The sequence below is a fragment of the Diceros bicornis genome, chromosome 4, assembly GCF_020826845.1.
Source record: "Diceros bicornis minor isolate mBicDic1 chromosome 4, mDicBic1.mat.cur, whole genome shotgun sequence".
Lineage (NCBI taxonomy): Eukaryota > Metazoa > Chordata > Mammalia > Perissodactyla > Rhinocerotidae > Diceros > Diceros bicornis.
Genome location: NC_080743.1, coordinates 42,354,626 through 42,371,122, shown reverse-complemented (window position 1 = coordinate 42,371,122; position 16,497 = coordinate 42,354,626). Strand labels below are relative to the sequence as shown.

At 60.9% G+C, this 16,497-nt stretch overlaps 1 protein-coding gene across 1 annotated transcript in view; it reads right to left on the bottom strand.

Annotated features, from left to right (window-relative positions):
• CELSR2 (cadherin EGF LAG seven-pass G-type receptor 2) overlaps positions 1 to 16,497 on the bottom strand; it is a 25,335-nt gene extending 8,838 nt beyond the window's left edge. Inside the window, exons 1-15 of the mRNA XM_058538680.1 lie at positions 12,912 to 16,497; positions 7,505 to 8,152; positions 5,348 to 5,570; positions 4,818 to 4,933; positions 4,554 to 4,642; positions 4,002 to 4,159; positions 3,430 to 3,593; positions 3,143 to 3,268; positions 2,613 to 2,779; positions 2,032 to 2,319; positions 1,774 to 1,948; positions 1,397 to 1,538; positions 1,101 to 1,221; positions 486 to 669; positions 207 to 308 (exon numbers count right to left, since the gene is read on the bottom strand). Coding sequence (XP_058394663.1) covers positions 207 to 308; positions 486 to 669; positions 1,101 to 1,221; positions 1,397 to 1,538; positions 1,774 to 1,948; positions 2,032 to 2,319; positions 2,613 to 2,779; positions 3,143 to 3,268; positions 3,430 to 3,593; positions 4,002 to 4,159; positions 4,554 to 4,642; positions 4,818 to 4,933; positions 5,348 to 5,570; positions 7,505 to 8,152; positions 12,912 to 16,221 — 6,013 coding nt within the window. The 5' untranslated portion in view covers positions 16,222 to 16,497. The remainder of the gene's footprint in view (positions 1 to 206; positions 309 to 485; positions 670 to 1,100; positions 1,222 to 1,396; positions 1,539 to 1,773; positions 1,949 to 2,031; positions 2,320 to 2,612; positions 2,780 to 3,142; positions 3,269 to 3,429; positions 3,594 to 4,001; positions 4,160 to 4,553; positions 4,643 to 4,817; positions 4,934 to 5,347; positions 5,571 to 7,504; positions 8,153 to 12,911) is intronic.

Sequence of the window (16,497 nt, the reverse complement as noted above, 5' to 3'; positions counted from 1 at the left end):
TTAAGAGTCCAAGATGTGGATGCCCTTCATCTGGGAAACCTTGGGAGCAGAGAAACAGTAAGCCAAGGAAGGATGGGACACGGCGTCTCCAGGACCTGGAGGCCAGAAAGTGGTGTCCCAGGATCTGCAGCCAGGGGCTTCCCACCCTCACCCCACTCTTGAGAGGCCAAGTCCTCAATATCACATCCTAGGCCTCCAGTACCTACCAAAGGAGCCTTTGGGGCAGGGGGCAGCAGCAGGCAGCCCGAAGCGGGTACGAGGCCACCAGATCCCAGCCTCAATGGCGCGTGGGCAGCTGTCGTAATTCACTGCGGGGAAGCACACACAGTCACCCGGGAGCAGCTGTCCCCTGCAGCTCTATCCAGGCTCCCCAGCCCTTCCTCAGCATACTCAGGCCTGTGACCAGGCCCTGCTCCTGGCCTCCCTGGGACACAGGGACCTGCCACACAGCAGGGAGGGCCACCCACCCGTCTCGGGATCCCCACCTTCACAGCCATTCGTGGTGACCTCAGCAAAAGGGTTGTCACACCGGTCACACTGGCGCCCAATGACGCCTGGCTTGCATGGACACTGGCCGTCCTCAGGGTCACAGACACGGGACAAAGAGCCTGTGGGGTAGCAGTCACACAGGAGGCAAGTGGCGCTGCCAGGGGGCCGATAGTGGTTCTCCTGGGAGGAAGGGGGGAAGATAGGGGTCAATGGCTCAAGCTTTCTTTCCTGGATGCTCACTAATTCTTCCAGCTGTGGCCCCTCTGGAGATGGGCTCCCTGACCTCAGGTCCCCTCAAGAGTGGTATTCAAAATATTTAACAACTGGTAATTGATCTGGAGTTTAACCCAGCAATTCAACACCAACCAGTCAAACAGGCTGCAAACAACCAGTACAGGTGGCCCAAGAGCTCACTGGTTAAGCATCAGTCCTGGGTCCCCCACACTCCAGACACATGAGGACAAAGATCCCCTTGCCCGGCCTGTTAGAGAAAATGCACGAGGCCCTCAGCTCCCTCTGGGAAGGCTTTCTCCCCTACCTCCCCTCAAGAGCCCAGGAGGTGTACAACAGAGGCCGAGGTGGCCGCTGTGGAGGCCTAGGTTGGCTGTCACCTTGCAGTGGCACTCGCCACTTGTCTTGTTGCAGTCTGGATCGAAGCCTTTGCTGACGTCACAGTTGCACGGGCCGCAGGTGGGATGTCCCCACCAGCCTCGGGGGCAAGGCTGGTCAATCCTGCAGAGAGAGGCCCCGGCAGGCATGAGCTCCCTCTGCCATCCCCACCTGGTGTGGCCGTGTGTGGCCCTTCTGACCCTGCCCGCAACTCAGCCAGGTTCTTGGTGCTCTGAGGGACACACCAGAGATAGGCAATGGCCACTGGGACCTGCTGCTGCATGCCCTGGTCACTTACCTGGTCTCACAGTACGGCCCAAGGTAATTTTGGGGACACTCGCAGGTGTAGCCATGGGGGGCAGTGGGCTTTCGCGTACATGTGGACTGGTGCTCACATGGATTCAGGTCACACACATTAGTACAGTTGTCCCCATAGTAACCTGGACCCAGAAAGACAAGAGAGGCTCAGTCTCCACCCCCCTCTGGTACTTTCTTCAAACCTGTCTTCATCCACCTCCTTCCACTCTGAGCATCATACCAGCTGGCTATGGCCTTGTGGTGCAGGAGAATGAGGCTCAGAGAGGTGATATGATTGGCCCCAGGTCACACAGCAGAGCCAGAGTGAGACCCCGGGCACCCGCTAACCTGCCCCATTTCCCTGGATCCCTGGCATACCTGGATCACAGCTGCAGGAATAGCTGTCCCAGTCATCGCTGCAATAGCTGTTGGCAGGACACGGGTTCGAGTCACAGGGGTCTGGCAGGCTACAACCTGGCTCCACATTGATGCTTTCCCCGCGGCTGAGATCCAGGCTGCTAACACCCTCGGGGGTCTCGCTTACCCGCACACCCTGGGAGGGACAGGGGCAGCATTGGCCTCTTGTGGAGCGGGCCTCCAGGTGGCGGTGGGAATGGGAGGGCAGGGGAGGCTCACCTGCAAACAGCCCCGGAAGCCACGGGCCACACCACTGGCCGGCCCAGGCACTCCTCCCACTGTAATGTTGCTCAGGTGCAGCCCGTGCAGCCGGGGGCCCAGGTTTCCCTCTGCCCGCTGCTGCCCATAGTCGAAGGACAGGATGGCATGGCCGGGGCCCCCGCTGGCTCCCAGCGCCAGCTGTGCATGGTGCCAGTCGCCATCATTGGCCCGGCCTGGCTCCAGGCGGAGGGATGAGGCCTGGAGCCCTGTGCCCTCCACGCTCAGCACCACGTGGCCGTCCCGCAGCTGACACCGGGAGGAGAGAAAGAAGGGTCCTGCCTTAGTCGGCTCTTCTTCCAGCCCACTGTACCCCTTCCTGGACCACCAAACCCATCCAGCTGCCCCGCTGAAGCCAGGGAGGAAAAGGCATTATTTCCCTCAGGCCCAGTAGATGGCAGCAGTGACCCACCAAATTGCTCCAGCTGCCTCTTCATTTCCGGGAAAGAAAAGACCCCGCCCAGCCACCTGTGAGCAGCCCCCTGGAGACTACTGCAGCCCCAGGTGGGGCCGGCCCGTGCCCCCGTCCCTCCCTGCATCACCTGCAGGGTGATGGTGCTGCGCCCCCTGGTGACAGCCTGCAGCAGGACGCCGTCAGCCTGGCGTGTGCGGAACATGAGGCTGAGATGCCAGGGCTGGGAGATGGGCAGCGAGAGGCCGTGCCAGGCCACCAGGCTGCTGCCCAGGAAGCGCTGCGGGGTGGCCATTTCTGGGGAGGTAGATAAAGGCAGACTCTGAGGGGCAGTGCAGCCGAGTGCCCCCAGGGGTGAGATGCTCAGCGGTGGCGGCTCCATGGGAGAAGGGCACTGCCTCTCCTAGTGCCCCCTCCCCTCGTCGGCCCCGCCCACCAGAGCATTTACCTGCCCGGGGCCCAGCCCACACTGTGCCCAGGCCTGCCTCTGACTGGGCCCTTTGTCTCCTGTGCTGCCCTCTCAGGGCTCTGCCCAGACACGCTTTTCCACCCACAGCCCAGCTCGGCTGGGCCCTGCCCACTGCCTGCCCAGACCCTGCCAGTGTTCCCAGCACTGCTGACAGCTCCCAGGGCTCGGCCTCTGACTGCTGCCCTTCCTACCCTGGGCACAGCTCTTGCCCCCGAAGCCCAGAGGGCACTCGCAGCTGAATGAGTCCCACTGGTTCACGCAGGTGCCCCCGTTGTGGCAAGTGTTGCTGTCACACACATTCTTCTTGGCAGGACAGCCTAGAATTGAGAGAAGGGGGCTCAGGTGGGGGCTCCAAACAGAAAACCTGTGGCTGGAGGGGGCTTTGAGACCCCCCCACACGCAGGTGACCCCTTACCAGAGATAGCCCCTCCTCCCTGCCTTGGGCTCCTGGCCTTGCCCCAACCCCAGGCTCCCTTACCAGGCACGGTGCCGTTGTTGGCAATGAAGTCAGCCATGTCCATGTGCCGGCTGTCCACCTGCAGGTTCCTCATGCAGCCCACAAAGTGCCGCGTCCGGACAGGGAAGCTCTCGGGCAGGTCAGGCACCCCACCCAGCAGCAGGGGCCCCGTCAGATCCAGAGACCTGAGGGAGCAAAAATGCTGGTGACATGAGGCAGAGTGGGGAGCTTCTTCCTTCTCCCCACACCCTGCCACCAGGCCAGAGATGCGGAGCGCCTAGGCATGAGTCCACAGGGCCCTGCAGAGCAGGGCCAGGGGAAGGGGAGCACCCCAACCTGGAGCTGCTCTCATCTCCTACCACCCCTCCCCAGACCACTCCACAGGCCCTGCTCTAATGTCCGATCTCACCCGCTTCCCCCGCCCCCCCCCCCCCCCCCCCCGCCTCAGCCCTCAGAGCAGAGGGCTGAGCAAGGAAGCAAGGTGAGGGAAGGCCCCACCTGGACTGGCTCCCATTTCAGGGGCCCCCCCAAGGCCCACCCTCTTGACCTTCCCTCCCTGCCTGGCCCCACCCCCAGCCCTCTCCTCTGCTCACTTCTTGCTGCCACCCTGGGTGCCCTGGGCCGCACAGGAGTAGTTGCCCAGGACAGCTCCGAAGCGCAGGGCCACTCCCGTGTCACAGCCATCCACGGTCACCACAGCCACCTTTTGCTCGGATGGGCCCTGCGGGAGCCCTGTCTGGCCCAACAGTGGCTATGGACAGGGAAGGGCAGAGAAAGGCAACAGTGGGCAAGGAGCTCACTAGGTTCATGGGCCAGGCACAAAGACCCCAGCGCACACGGACACCACTTTGTGTACACACATATATACACGTGTGTGTATACACATACACGTGCACACTCACGTGTGCTCACTGACTTATGTACTTAACTACCTTCCTTCATGTCCATTTGAGTTTGTGCCTGCCCAATGGGACAGGGAGCATCAAGCACTACCCAGTGCAGGGGGAATACCTCCCAAGGTGGCTAGTCCCCACTCCGCCCTCCCTTTCAGCCAGAAGTGCCATGACCAGCCTCCCTAGAGGCCTGGGTGAGCACCTGAGCCAAGGACAGGACCCTCCAACTCCTTGACCCCCTCCTACACCCACCTTATTGTAGTACTTCAGCTGCACCGTGTGCCACTGGCCGTCACTGACCCCTCCAGGCACGAATGGGGACACGGTGGTGGTCGATTCCCCTGGGGAAAGGACCCAGGTGAGCTGGGACACCAGATGAGGGCTGGGAATGGGGAAGGTGTGCTCATGTTTGGGGCTGGGCCCAGGTTTGGCTGGGAGGGTGTGTGACTTGCGGTCAGGGGCAAGAGACATGGGGCCTCTGGGACGTGGGCAAGGACATGGGGCCATGGGGATCACCTGCAGAGAAGGTGAGCTGGACCTGCTCCTGGATCACCTCGAGGGCCACAAAGTCATGCTTCTCGTTGAAGCGCCCGTTGTACAACAGCAGCCCATCACGCTCCTTGGTGGCAAACCTGAGCAGGAATTGGGGATGGGGGCAGGCAATGGGGCACCCACCTGGACGCCAGCACCCCAGCCACCTAGCTAGCCCCTGATCCTCCGTAGGACCCTCCAGAGGGCTGACACCTTGGCCAAGGGTATAGGCCATGTGGCCAGAGTGTGGAAGATGAACCTAAACCAGAACCAGAACCAGAACCCTGGCCTCCTGGCTCCCCATCCTCGAGGGTGGGGTGGGAGGAGTGAGGCGGACCCTGGTGGGTGAGGAAGGTCTGCCGGCAAAGTGCACAGGCAACTCCAAGTGCAGACCTGGCTCTGCCAACAACCTGCTCCGAGCACTTTCGCTGCCTGACCTCTCACCTTGTCTACAGCACAGGAGGCACCCCAGGCTCCCACCGTGCCCCCTCACCCCCCAGTGCCCAGCCACTCACGAGAGCGCCAGGGTGAAGTGGAAGCGCTGGCGCAGGCCACGAAAGGTGATGAAGGAGCGGGCAGGGAAGCTGCGGGTGGTCACCTGGCAGTAGGGCTTCTCGAAGTCTCCGGATGGGCAGTCGCACTTGAAGCCACCCACCAGCAGATTGACACAGGTGCCCCCATTCTTGCAGACACCCGGGGTGCAACGGCCTGAGCGGGCACTCACCTCACAGTGCTCACCTGGGTGAGAGGAAAGGCAGGTGAGTACCAAGTGCCTGAGGAGGAGGAGGGGAACTGGGACTCCTTCCCACCCAGTGATGCATCCCATGGTCTCCTGGGACCCCCAGAATACCCCCCAACTCTCCCAGGCTTCCCCACTTCCTCTTATGTGCCCATCTTCCCTGAGATCTATGAAACCCCGGCCCTTGTGGGGGCTGTGCTTGGCCCACTGGGCCATTCCCACCACAACCCCATATACCACTCCCCTGCAAGTCCCTTGAAGCTCCCAGTCCCTTCCATACCCCTGTTTGGGCCTCAAAAGCACAGGCCTGCAAGGTCCCTGGTCATAAGGCCCAGGTCCTGGTAAACTTCAGCGTCATGGCTACCGAGCAAGTTTGGGGGTGTTCTGGCCCCTGCAGGGGTGAATGCGCACGGAGGGAAGGGCCTGTAGAACAGCACGAGGGCTGGTGCCAAACCCCCTTCCTCCCTCCTTCCCACTGGTGCTTTTGTCCCTGTCAGGCGCCAAGATCAGTCTCCCTCCCTGGGGATGAGACCAGGCTTCCACTGGGATTTGTCAGAGTTATGGGGGGTGGGGGGAGCTAGGGACTCCCCAGGAATGGAGAAGGGAATTCCCACTCTGAGCCCTGGGATCCAGACTGAGGACCTCTGTGCACTTGGGAGATGCTAAGAGAGTGGAGAACAGAGCCCTGGGAGCAGACCAGGATTCATTGGAGGAGCTGAAAATTCCAACGACATCAGATGGGAGAATCCACCCCTTTCTCTCTCTCCCCATTCCCAGATTCTAGAGATAGGTTCTCAGCTCTGTGCCTAGTGACTGGTTCTTGTTTCCATGGAAACTGTTGTTCGCCTACTCCAAGCCCCCCCTCCCTATCCTCCTGGACAAAGACTCCCCTCCCCTCTCCCCAGCCGCCCCTCCCCTCCCCACCCCCCCAACAGCAGCTGAAAGGAGTCAAGTCTGGCAAGTTCTGGGCAGGAAGATGCATCAGGGAAGGCAGTGGGGCCTGCCTGCCACTGCTGGCAGAGTCAGTGGGCATGGCTCTGAAGGAGAGGGAGTGAGGCCTAAGGCACTGGGAAGGAAGGGCCCAGGGGGAGAGGAAAACGGGGTCCTGAGGAGAAACAGGAGCCTGCAGGGAGGGGTCAGGAGCACAAAGTAGAGGCAAGGAGCATCCCAGGAGAGACTGGGGACAGGATGTGTAAAGACCCCAGGTCAGAGGCCAACAGGGAGGCCTCCTGGTGAAGACCCTCTTTTAGGCACCTGGGCAGGGGTGGAGCGATTCTGCTCAGGGTCACATGGGGGCAATGATCTGAAACACTCCCAGCCCTGTACCCAAACCCCTCAGCTTCCCCAGCTCTTCTGTGCCTTCCCCTCAACGCAGCTCAGAAAGGCAACTCATTCAGCAGTGGAGGGAGACCAGGTTCTAGGACCAGCCTCACCTCTAATCAAGCTGTGAGATGAGATCTGGAGCAAGTCACCTGATCTCAGCATTTCCTTAAATCGCAGCCAACACTTTCCATGGGCCAGCTCTTTACACGTATTAGATTAATTAAATTAATCCTCACAACCACCCTACGATGCAAGTAGATTCACTACCTCCATTTTAAAATACTGAGGCACAGAGAGGTTAAGTAAGTTGCCCCAGGTCACACAGCTACTAGTGTAAAAGCTGGGATACAAACCGAAGCAGGTTGGCTCTAGAGCTAGTGCTGACCTCAATAACACTGCCTCTGGAGTGGGGGTCGGGGGGAGGTGGCGGAGAAAGGCTCCCCTCTCTGCCTTCCTCAATAGGTCGTTGTGAAAGAGCAGCTGGGATTTGTGACCGGCAGTGGAACCTGTACCTTACTCTGGAAAGGAACGAGGCATCCTCAGCCTGATTTGTGCTCGCACCATCGCGTTAGCCCTCCAGGGCCCCCACCGGCCCCCTCCCTGGGCTCACCCGTGTAGCCGTCGCGGCAGAGGCAGGTGTAGCCGCCCTCGCGGCTGCGGCAGCGTCCGTGGGCGCCGCAGGGCCGCGAGTAGCAGAGGTCCACCTCGGTCTCGCAGTAGTCGCCCGTGAAGCCGGGTGGGCAGCGGCAGCGCAGCCCCCCGACGGGGTGGATGGGCCGGAAGAGCACGGAGGAGGAGGCGATGAAGGGCGCGGAAGAGTCGAAGCGCAGCACCGACACGCAGCGCATGTAGTTCTCGCAGGGCTCGCGCAAGCAGATGTTGTCGTCGAAGGGCAGCACGCGCTGCGCCGAGATGGCCGTCAGCAGGCTGCGGTTGAGGTACAGGCGCTCCTGCAGGTCCTCGGAGGGCAGGAAGGGCGGCCCGCCCCCGGGCCCCGGAGGCTGGCCCACAGACAGGCTCACGTTGAGGATGTGGCCGCCGGGGGCGTCGGTGTCCCGCTGCACGTTGAAGACCACCACGTGGTCTGGGGGCGTGGCCAGCGTGGCGGCCACCGCCTGGATGAAGAGGCCCAGCAGTGGCGACAGGAAGCGCTCGGGCGACATGTCCTCCAGGCGCAGCGTGATGCTGTGCGTGAGCATCTCATCCGTGATGATGGTGACGCGCAGTGCACACTGGGCTGTCACACTGTGCACGCCGTCTGCGGAGACGTGACAAGGTCAGGACCTGGCCTGGGGGTGGGGAGGGCAGGGGTGCCACCCCAAGGGCCTGGCCCTGGACAGGAGCACCCAGAGGAGGGAGTGAGCGGGGTCTGCAATCCAGCCTGTACACTCCTGCATTGCTCACTTGCCAAAAAGGGGCCCACTTTCCTAATTGGCATAAAGGTGGCCAAGAAGGTATATGTATGTCACCTGTGGGCAAGTCACTCCTTGAGGGATCAGCCCCCATAGGCGCAGCCCCCATAAGCGCCCATATGGGCGCTTAATGAGCGCCTAAAGGCGCTAAGTGGATTCGATTTTCACAAGTTCCCTTTGCATACCTTCCCCAAACCCTCTATTGTGAAGCATGCACATCTTTGTGTGTGTGTGTGTGTGTGTGTGTGTGAGAGGAAGATTGGCTCTCAGCTAATATCCGATGCCAATCCTCCTCTTTTTGCTGAGGAAGACTGGCTCTGGGCTAACGTCCGTGCCCATCTTCCTCTACTTTATAGGGGACGCCACCACAGCACGGCTTGACAAGCGGTGCATTGGTGCGTGCCCGGAATCCGAACCTGTGAAGCCCAGGCTGCGAAGCGGAGCCCGCACACTTAACCACTATGCCACCAGGCCGGCCCCAAAGCATGCACATCTTTTAATGTTTGTGCATGTTTCCCTGCCCAAGCCATGGGTCCTGCTCCCTTATACCAGACTTGGAGGTTTCCTGCACAAGAATCCTAGTTTGCCTTTTTCTTACTTCTCTACAAGGCTGAGAGCACCATGAGAGACCCACAAATACATCCTCCTGCCCCCTCAGCCTTTATATCTCAACACTACCATAACCCTGACTCTGGCTGTGCTCCCCCTCCTCCATTGAGGCAGAGAGTGGAGGGATGAACTGGGTCAGTGGGCCACCCAGTCCCCCTCCCACTGTGCCCCATGGCTGCTTGGGCGCAGGCCTGCTATCCCCATGGCAACACCCCACACAAAGCATTCTTCTCACCCAACTCTCTGGGCTGCGGAGGGTAGCCTGGGGGGGCCCCACCCCAGGGAATCCAGCTGAGCCACCTTACCAGTGGCAGCACCCACCCACTGCCCCAGTGCTGTGGGGGACTTTGGGGGGGGATGGGGCAGAGATGGAAGGGCCCAGGCAGCTCTCCAACCTGAGACCCCAGACAGAGCCCCACTGGGCTGATCTCTCCTCTGGCCCTAGGACCTCGAGCTACTCATCGCCCACTTGGCTCACTGCATTACAGCGAATGCCTGCTACACCCCCGGCTGCACACTCATGTATAAACAGCTAAGTGCTAACACACTCAGGTGTCTCACTCCACCTATACACCCTAAGCCCAGAAATACCACACACACCTGAATGCACATATACATGGGAATGGATTTTATTAGCTCAAAAATGAAAGCTGGAGGCCAACGGGAGGGGGAGATGGCTTGGCAGGACTATAAGGGATACTCATATTTTAATTCACTACCACGTCCTACACACAGTAGCTGTTCAGTAAATACGAAGATGTTGATGAGAATCTATTCGATCGCCATAGTAAAGAAATGGTCTGTAAAACACAGCAGGAGGGGCCCTGAGTAGATATAAAAAGGACACCACAGCAGGAATGGGGCAGGAGTCGGCGTTTCTGGGGTGGGGTGGGGTGGGAGTAGGAGAGGGATCTGGGAATAGATTCTGCTTCTGTGTCCTCCCTCCTTGTGGTTGCTGACTACACTGGGCAGCTCAGCTGGGCCTGGGAAGGCTCAGGGCAGACACCCGTCTCAGCCACGTCCTCGGCCCACTGCCCACCTGCCCTCCAGCCTCGTTGCTTAGACTGCCGCGGCCCTGACTGCTTTCACCAGCAAGCCTGCTTGTCATCACCCACTTCTGCTCCTCCCACTCTTGTCTCGCAGCTACTGAACAGGCTGTTCCTTCCTACCTGGTCTACCCAGATGCCAGCCCACTGTCCTACTGGTTTTCTCACCTGCCCTAAGCTCACCTACCCCAGGAAGCCTGCCCTGATTTATGACCTCAGGCTCTACTTTCCTCCCTCTTTCAGATGCCCCTGCACTCAGGTACAGAGCTGGCACTGGGCTCTTGTGGACCTGGTGCCGCTTGCCCAATGATTCCCTGATGTGACAGTCCTTCCAGGAAGAAAGCAGCCCCAGAGTCCACACACAGTGCTCCTAACTGATCAAGGAGGGGAGGGGGCAGTGAAGGCCAATGAGCAAGAGAAACCTCACCACCACTCAGCCCTGGGAACAAGCACTGCTTCGTACGTCCCCCCTCCACCACCCCAGGCCCCGCCTGTGCCCCTCGCCCAATGTGTCTCTGTTGCTTCCCATCTGGTCCACCATCTGTGGCCACCTGCCCCCTCTGCTATTGTCCCCCATCCCCAGCAGTCAACCGCCTGCTCTCTCCTTCCTCCTTGCTCCTCTCCCTGCCCTGACTTGGGTCGCCCCTCAGGTGCAAAGGCATCAGTGGGAACAGGGGTGGGGGTACCTTGCCTGAGCCATCCTCCTTGATAGAATAGGGTGGGGATGGGTTTTGACCCCAGGAAACACCACGTGTGCCCAGAGCCACACCTGGAAAAGTGCCAGGTCCCAGACTGTAGCAGAATCTGACTCCCAGCCTGTCTTCCTCTGGCAGATGTGCCAGTGGAGGTTGTAGGCCTAGAGGGGGTCTGCCGCTCTGGGGGCTGACCAGGCCATGACCAGGAGCTCCTGCGTGTCCTAGCAGAGTAGGAAAGAGGCAGGGAGAATTCAGGCTTCAGGAGAGCCATGCGGCCCAAGCTGGGGCAGCTGACGCCACAGGGCACAAGAGAGGGGGAAGTCAGAGAGGCATGAACACGGAGACCAAACAGGGGAAGACAAAGGCCCAGGAAAAGAGCCAGCAATGGAGAAAGTGGGAAAAGAGAGAGCCACACAGGAGATGAAGACAGGGCAGTGCAGAGGGCCCCCATGGGCAGGGGCAGGAAAGAAAGAAGAGACAAAGAACAAGAGAAAGAAAACAAAGGGGTGGTGGGAGTTGATTCCCCCCACCCCAGCCTCCCTGAACTTTGGGGTTGCCGTGGTGACTGCCTCCAAGGGTCAGGCCCGAGGGGAGAGGGTGGGCTAGGGCTGGAGGGCCAGCAGAGGCCTCCCCCTCTATTCTAGGGGAGCTGAAGCCTGGGGCTCTGCCCTGGTAGGAGCCTGAAGGCTGGGTGGGGCCTCCTCTGTCCCATCCCTCGTGTCCTGCCACACTCACCTAGGGCAGGCTGTTCGGGAGGACAGGAGGGAGAGAGAATGACACGGGATACAGCAATTCCAGCCTCCCACTGCCTTCTCTTGGAGGGGAAACTGAACTTTCAAGAGGCACAGATCCTTGTCGGTGACCTCTAGAAGCTCACGCGCCCTGGCTCCCATGGCCACCTGAAGAGTGGGGCAGGGGAGGCATCTGTCCAGGAAGGACCATGAGTGGGGAGGGGGTTAAAGCATCTCCATGTTTGTCACTCCCCTCCAGGCCCAGACTTGAGAGGGGGAGTGGAAGCTGCCAGGCTCCTCTCTTCCTCGCCTCCCTGATGTGTCTGGAGTGGGGGTACCCTGACCTATCCACCCCAGGGTGCAGCTAACAATGGGCCCTCATGAGGGACCCAGCTGTTCCCAGGCTTGGAGAAAGGGCTCACCAACCTGGGGCTGGCCCCCTCCCTCCTTGCTGCTGCCACGCACTCCCCAGAGCTGACAGAAGACAGAATGCCGCCTCCACCCCAACTCTCCTCCCCCAACCCTCCTGTCCAGGGAGTCTGCAGGCTGAGCGCTTGGCCAAGCAGCAGGAATGCTCAGCCTGGGTCCTGGCCAGACTCCCATGCCCTGGGACTCTGTTCTCTCCCCACTGGATCAGGCGGCTCTGCCCTCAAAGGCCACCACCAGTCCCCTGGCTCATCCTGGTCCCCACACCCCATTCCCCAAGCCTGGGCTGGTCACAGCCAGCAGGGAAGGCCTGGCATCCTAGAAACAGCCCATAGAGTGGCAAGGGGGCCCAGGAGGTCTCAGCCTGCCCCTGGCTTCACTGCAGCCCCACCCCCAAGCCAACCCCAAACCACAGCCTCTGACAGTGGGGTCTGTTTAGACAGAGACAATGAGCTCTGGCCTCACTTCCTGCAGGAGCTCTGAACGGGGAGCCAGGCCAGGCTCTTTCTGCCTGGAGGGAAAAGAATGCACCAGACAAAGTCCCCCTCAGCCAGTCTGCGGCTCAGCCAGGAGCCCGAAGGGGCCAGAAGAGGCCCAACTGCAGGGTCTTGACCCCGCAGCGGCAACCCTGTGCCCCCAGAGCCCTGAGCTCTGTCAGAGGCTGTATGAGATCACAGGAATACCCTGCCTGGCGTGAAGGGGTGCCGAGGGGGCCCGCTCGCCTCTCCCCGGCCATAGTCCCCTCCACCCATACCAGCTCTCCCCCAGCTCTCTTGGCCCCCCAGTCTTCCATGTGCCTTTTTTCACAGTTCTTGGCAGCCATAGTCAAGGCAGCCTCACAACACTTCCCTGACCACGTCACAGGCCTGTAGGCAGAGGCAGCCAACCAACGCAGCCCAGCCCAGCCCAGCCCGGGGCGGCAGGCGGGGCCTGGAGCAGCTGCCAGGATTCCTGGGGCTCCTTCCCAACCTCTTTCTCATCCCTCAACCTCTGTGCCAAGCACTGGGCAGACAGGCGGGTCAGTAGCTCCTCCGTGGATGACTGCCCAGGCCCTCCAAGGGTCACCCCCACCCCAACGTCACCTGGGCCCTTCCTTACCTGACACCAGCACGCTCATGATGGCCTCCAGAGGCCGGTTGTTGTCCAGTGCCCGGCTCAGCCTCAGCTCTCCCGTGGAGGCATTGAGCAGGACCAGGCTGAGTTCATTTCCTCGCTCAAAGCTGTAAGTCAGGCTGTCTGAAATATCAGGGTCGTGGGCAGGCACGCGGCCAATGGCACCGCCTGGGAAGCTGCTCGAGCGGTTGGTGACATAGTTGTTGAAAAGGATCTCAAAGTTGCCCAGCACTGGTGGGTTGTCATTGCGGTCAAGCAGGCGGACGTGGACTGTAGCCCGGCTCACCAGGGGAGCTGATGTGGCCTGGATGACCAGGATGTATTCAGGCCGGTCCTCATAGTCCAAGTCCACCAGGGCGGTCAGCTCCCCAGAGAAGATGTCCAGCTGGAAGACCTCAGGGATGTTGCCCTCCACGATCTGGTACATGATCTGGGCATTGGTGCCTTCGTCAGGGTCAGTGGCTGTGACTCGGGCCACAGCCAGCCCAATGGGGCTGTTCTCTTCCACAAACACATCAAACTCGTCCTGCTCAAAGACAGGTGGATTGTCGTTCACATCCAACACAGTGACCGTCACTTCCATGGGCGTGCGGGCTGGAGGCAGCCCCTTGTCCACCGCATATGCCCGCAAGATGTACTGGGCCACATTCTCACGATCCAGCCTCCGCAGCGTTCTCACGATGCCTGACGTGGACTCTACGATAAAGTCACCATCTCCATCATCGCCCCCTTGGAAGGTGTAGAAGACCCTGCCGTTAAGGCCAGAGTCACGGTCAGTGGCTGAGATCTGCAGGACGCTGGTGAAGGGGGGCACATCCTCATAGATGCTGCCCTGGTAGGAGTCCCGCAGGAACTGAGGGGCATTGTCATTCACATCATTCACCAGGATCTCCAGGTAGGTGGTGTCAGACTTCTGGGGAATGCCATTGTCCCGAGCGGTGATGGCCAGGGTGTAGGACACCTGGTCCTCATAGTCTAGCTCAGCCTGGGTGGTGACAGCCCCTGTGTCTGCATCGATGCGGAACTGGGGGATGCTGTCCTCCATAAAGTAGGTGATGCGGGCATTCTCACCTGTGTCCTCATCCGTGGCACTGATCAGCACCACCGTGGTGCCTGCTGGCCGGTCCTCGTTAACATTCACCGTATAGTGGGAGCTCTGAAAGACGGGACGATGGGTGTTGGCATCGGTGACGTTCACCACCACCTGTGCCGTGTCCTGCCGCGTGCCATCGGAGGCAGTGACAGCCAGCACATACTGCCGCTCCAGTTTGTAGTCCAGCGGCAGGGCGAGGGACACCAGCCCACCACCACTCTGGCTGGTGATGGAGAAGCGGTTGCGGGTGTTGCCACTGGTGATCTGGTAGGTGATGACGCTGTGGGCATCACGGTCCACAGCTGACACTGTCACCACGCTGGTGCCGACAGCTGCATCCTCATTGAGCCGCACTGTGTACTCTGGTTGGGTAAAGGTTGGGTTGTTGTCGTTGACATCCAGAATGGTCACACTGACACTGGCCGACGCAGTGAGTGCTGGGGTACCATGGTCTCGGGCTTCTACCCCAAAGCTGTAGAAATCAACCTCCTCCCGGTCCAGCTCAGCAGCCACGGAGATCCAGCCTGTGCCATTGTTGATGGTAAAAGGGAAGTCATGCCTGACCCCAGCAAGGCGGTATTCCAGGCGGGCATTGTCACCCGCATCAGCATCAATGGCCTGGACATGGAGAACCAGGTAACCTAAGGGGACACTCTCCAGCACAGTAGCCTGGAAGGGGGTGCTGACGAAGATGGGAGCATTGTCGTTGATATCCAGGACCTGAACTGTCACCAGGCCAGAGACGTTAGAGAGCGGGGGTCGGCCACCATCCTGTGCCCGAACCCGTAGAGTGTATTCCTTGGTTGTCTCATAGTCAAGAGGGCTTACTACGTCCAGAGCTCCAGTCTGGGCATCCAGGTAAAACTGTCCCCGAGCGTTGCCACTCATGATGCTGTAATGCACCAGGGCGTTGCTGCCCTTGTCTCGATCTGACGCTGTGACCCGGAGTACCGGGGCCCCCGGGGTCACATCCTCCCTCACCTGGACCACATAGCGCTTCTCACTGAACTGGGGGGCGTTGTCATTGTCATCTTCCACAGACAGGAAAACAGCGGCTGTGGTGCTCCGTGGACCAGGGTCCCGACCCTGGTCACTTGCCTCCACTGTCAACTGGTAGGATTCCACTTCTTCTCGATCTACTGGGCCACGGGTTCGGATCACCCCAGAGCGAGGGTCAATCTCAAAGACTTCAGAGGGGCTGCCCCCAGGCCCCTCCAGCAGGTGGTACAGAATATTGGCATTGGGAGGGGCGTCACCATCCGTGGCTCTGACAGTGAGCACCTCATAGCCAACCTCCAGGTTCTCCCTGAGGCTCTCCTTGTACTCCTGCTGCTCAAAAACAGGGTCATGATCATTGGTGTCAGTCACCAAGATGGTGAGTGTGGCCAGGGCACTGCGTCGGGGCATGCCATGATCCTGTGCCGTGACCCTGAAGACATGGGTGCTCTTGGTCTCACGATCCAGCTCCTCGGCCGTGGTTACAGCGCCAGTGATTGGGTCCAGGGCGAAGAAATGGTTGGAGCGGCTATCAAAAAGGGCATCCATGGTGTACTCAAGCCGACCTGCCTCGCCCTCATCTGGGTCAATGGCCCGCAGGGATGCCACAGGGGTACCTGCTGGCTGGTTCTCGGGCACTGTGGCCTGGTAGCTGGGGGGCTGGAACTGGGGAGCTGTATTCACATTCCTTTTCTGACGCCCACCCATGGACTCTCCTGCTGACCTTTCCCCTGTCCTGAGTCCTGGGGTCTGCACCAGCTTGCAGGACTGGCATCTCAGCCGTGGGGCCTTTAAGCACGGATGCTCGTCGGGCAGGGTGAGCTTGCCCTGTGGGGAAAGGTGTCCTCCAACGCCCAGGAGGCGGCAGCTCCAGGGACAGCCTTCCGGGGCTGGCGGCAGGGGGATGTGGGCCCCGGATTCTGGACACCAGACCCTCAGACCATCGTGGTGGGGCACCAGATGGCCAGTCAGCTCGGTTCCCGCATCCCGGCAGCGGCTGGTGTAGAGCCAAAGGTTCGAGGCTGAGGCTGGACAGAGCCAGCCCACGGGGGCACAGGCTCCCGAGGAGCCGCGTCCCCCGGACCCCAGGGAACGACAGGGTCCCAGCTGGTCTCCCAGTAGTGGCGGCGGCAGCAGCAGCAGCAGCAGTAGCAGCAGCGGCGGCAGCGGCGTTGAAAGCGGGGCGCGGGCCGCCAGGCTCCGCATCTCTCCCTGCTCCCAGCCGGCCTGGTCAAAGGCGGCGGCGGCTCCTCCTCCAGCTCCGGCCGACCCCGCCACGCCTCATGCCCGGGCCGGGGCGCCGGTGCCCGGAAGCCACTCGTTCGCCCCGCGGGGCCTGCGCCTTGATGCCTGGCGGGGCCCGGCACTGCGCCCTCCGAGCCGCCCGGGCTCCCACCGTTCCCCAAGCCGGGCCTGCGCCCGGGTCACCCCGGCCACCGCGGGCTGGCGCCGCGCCTCCACTTGCACGGCCGGCTCTCGCCA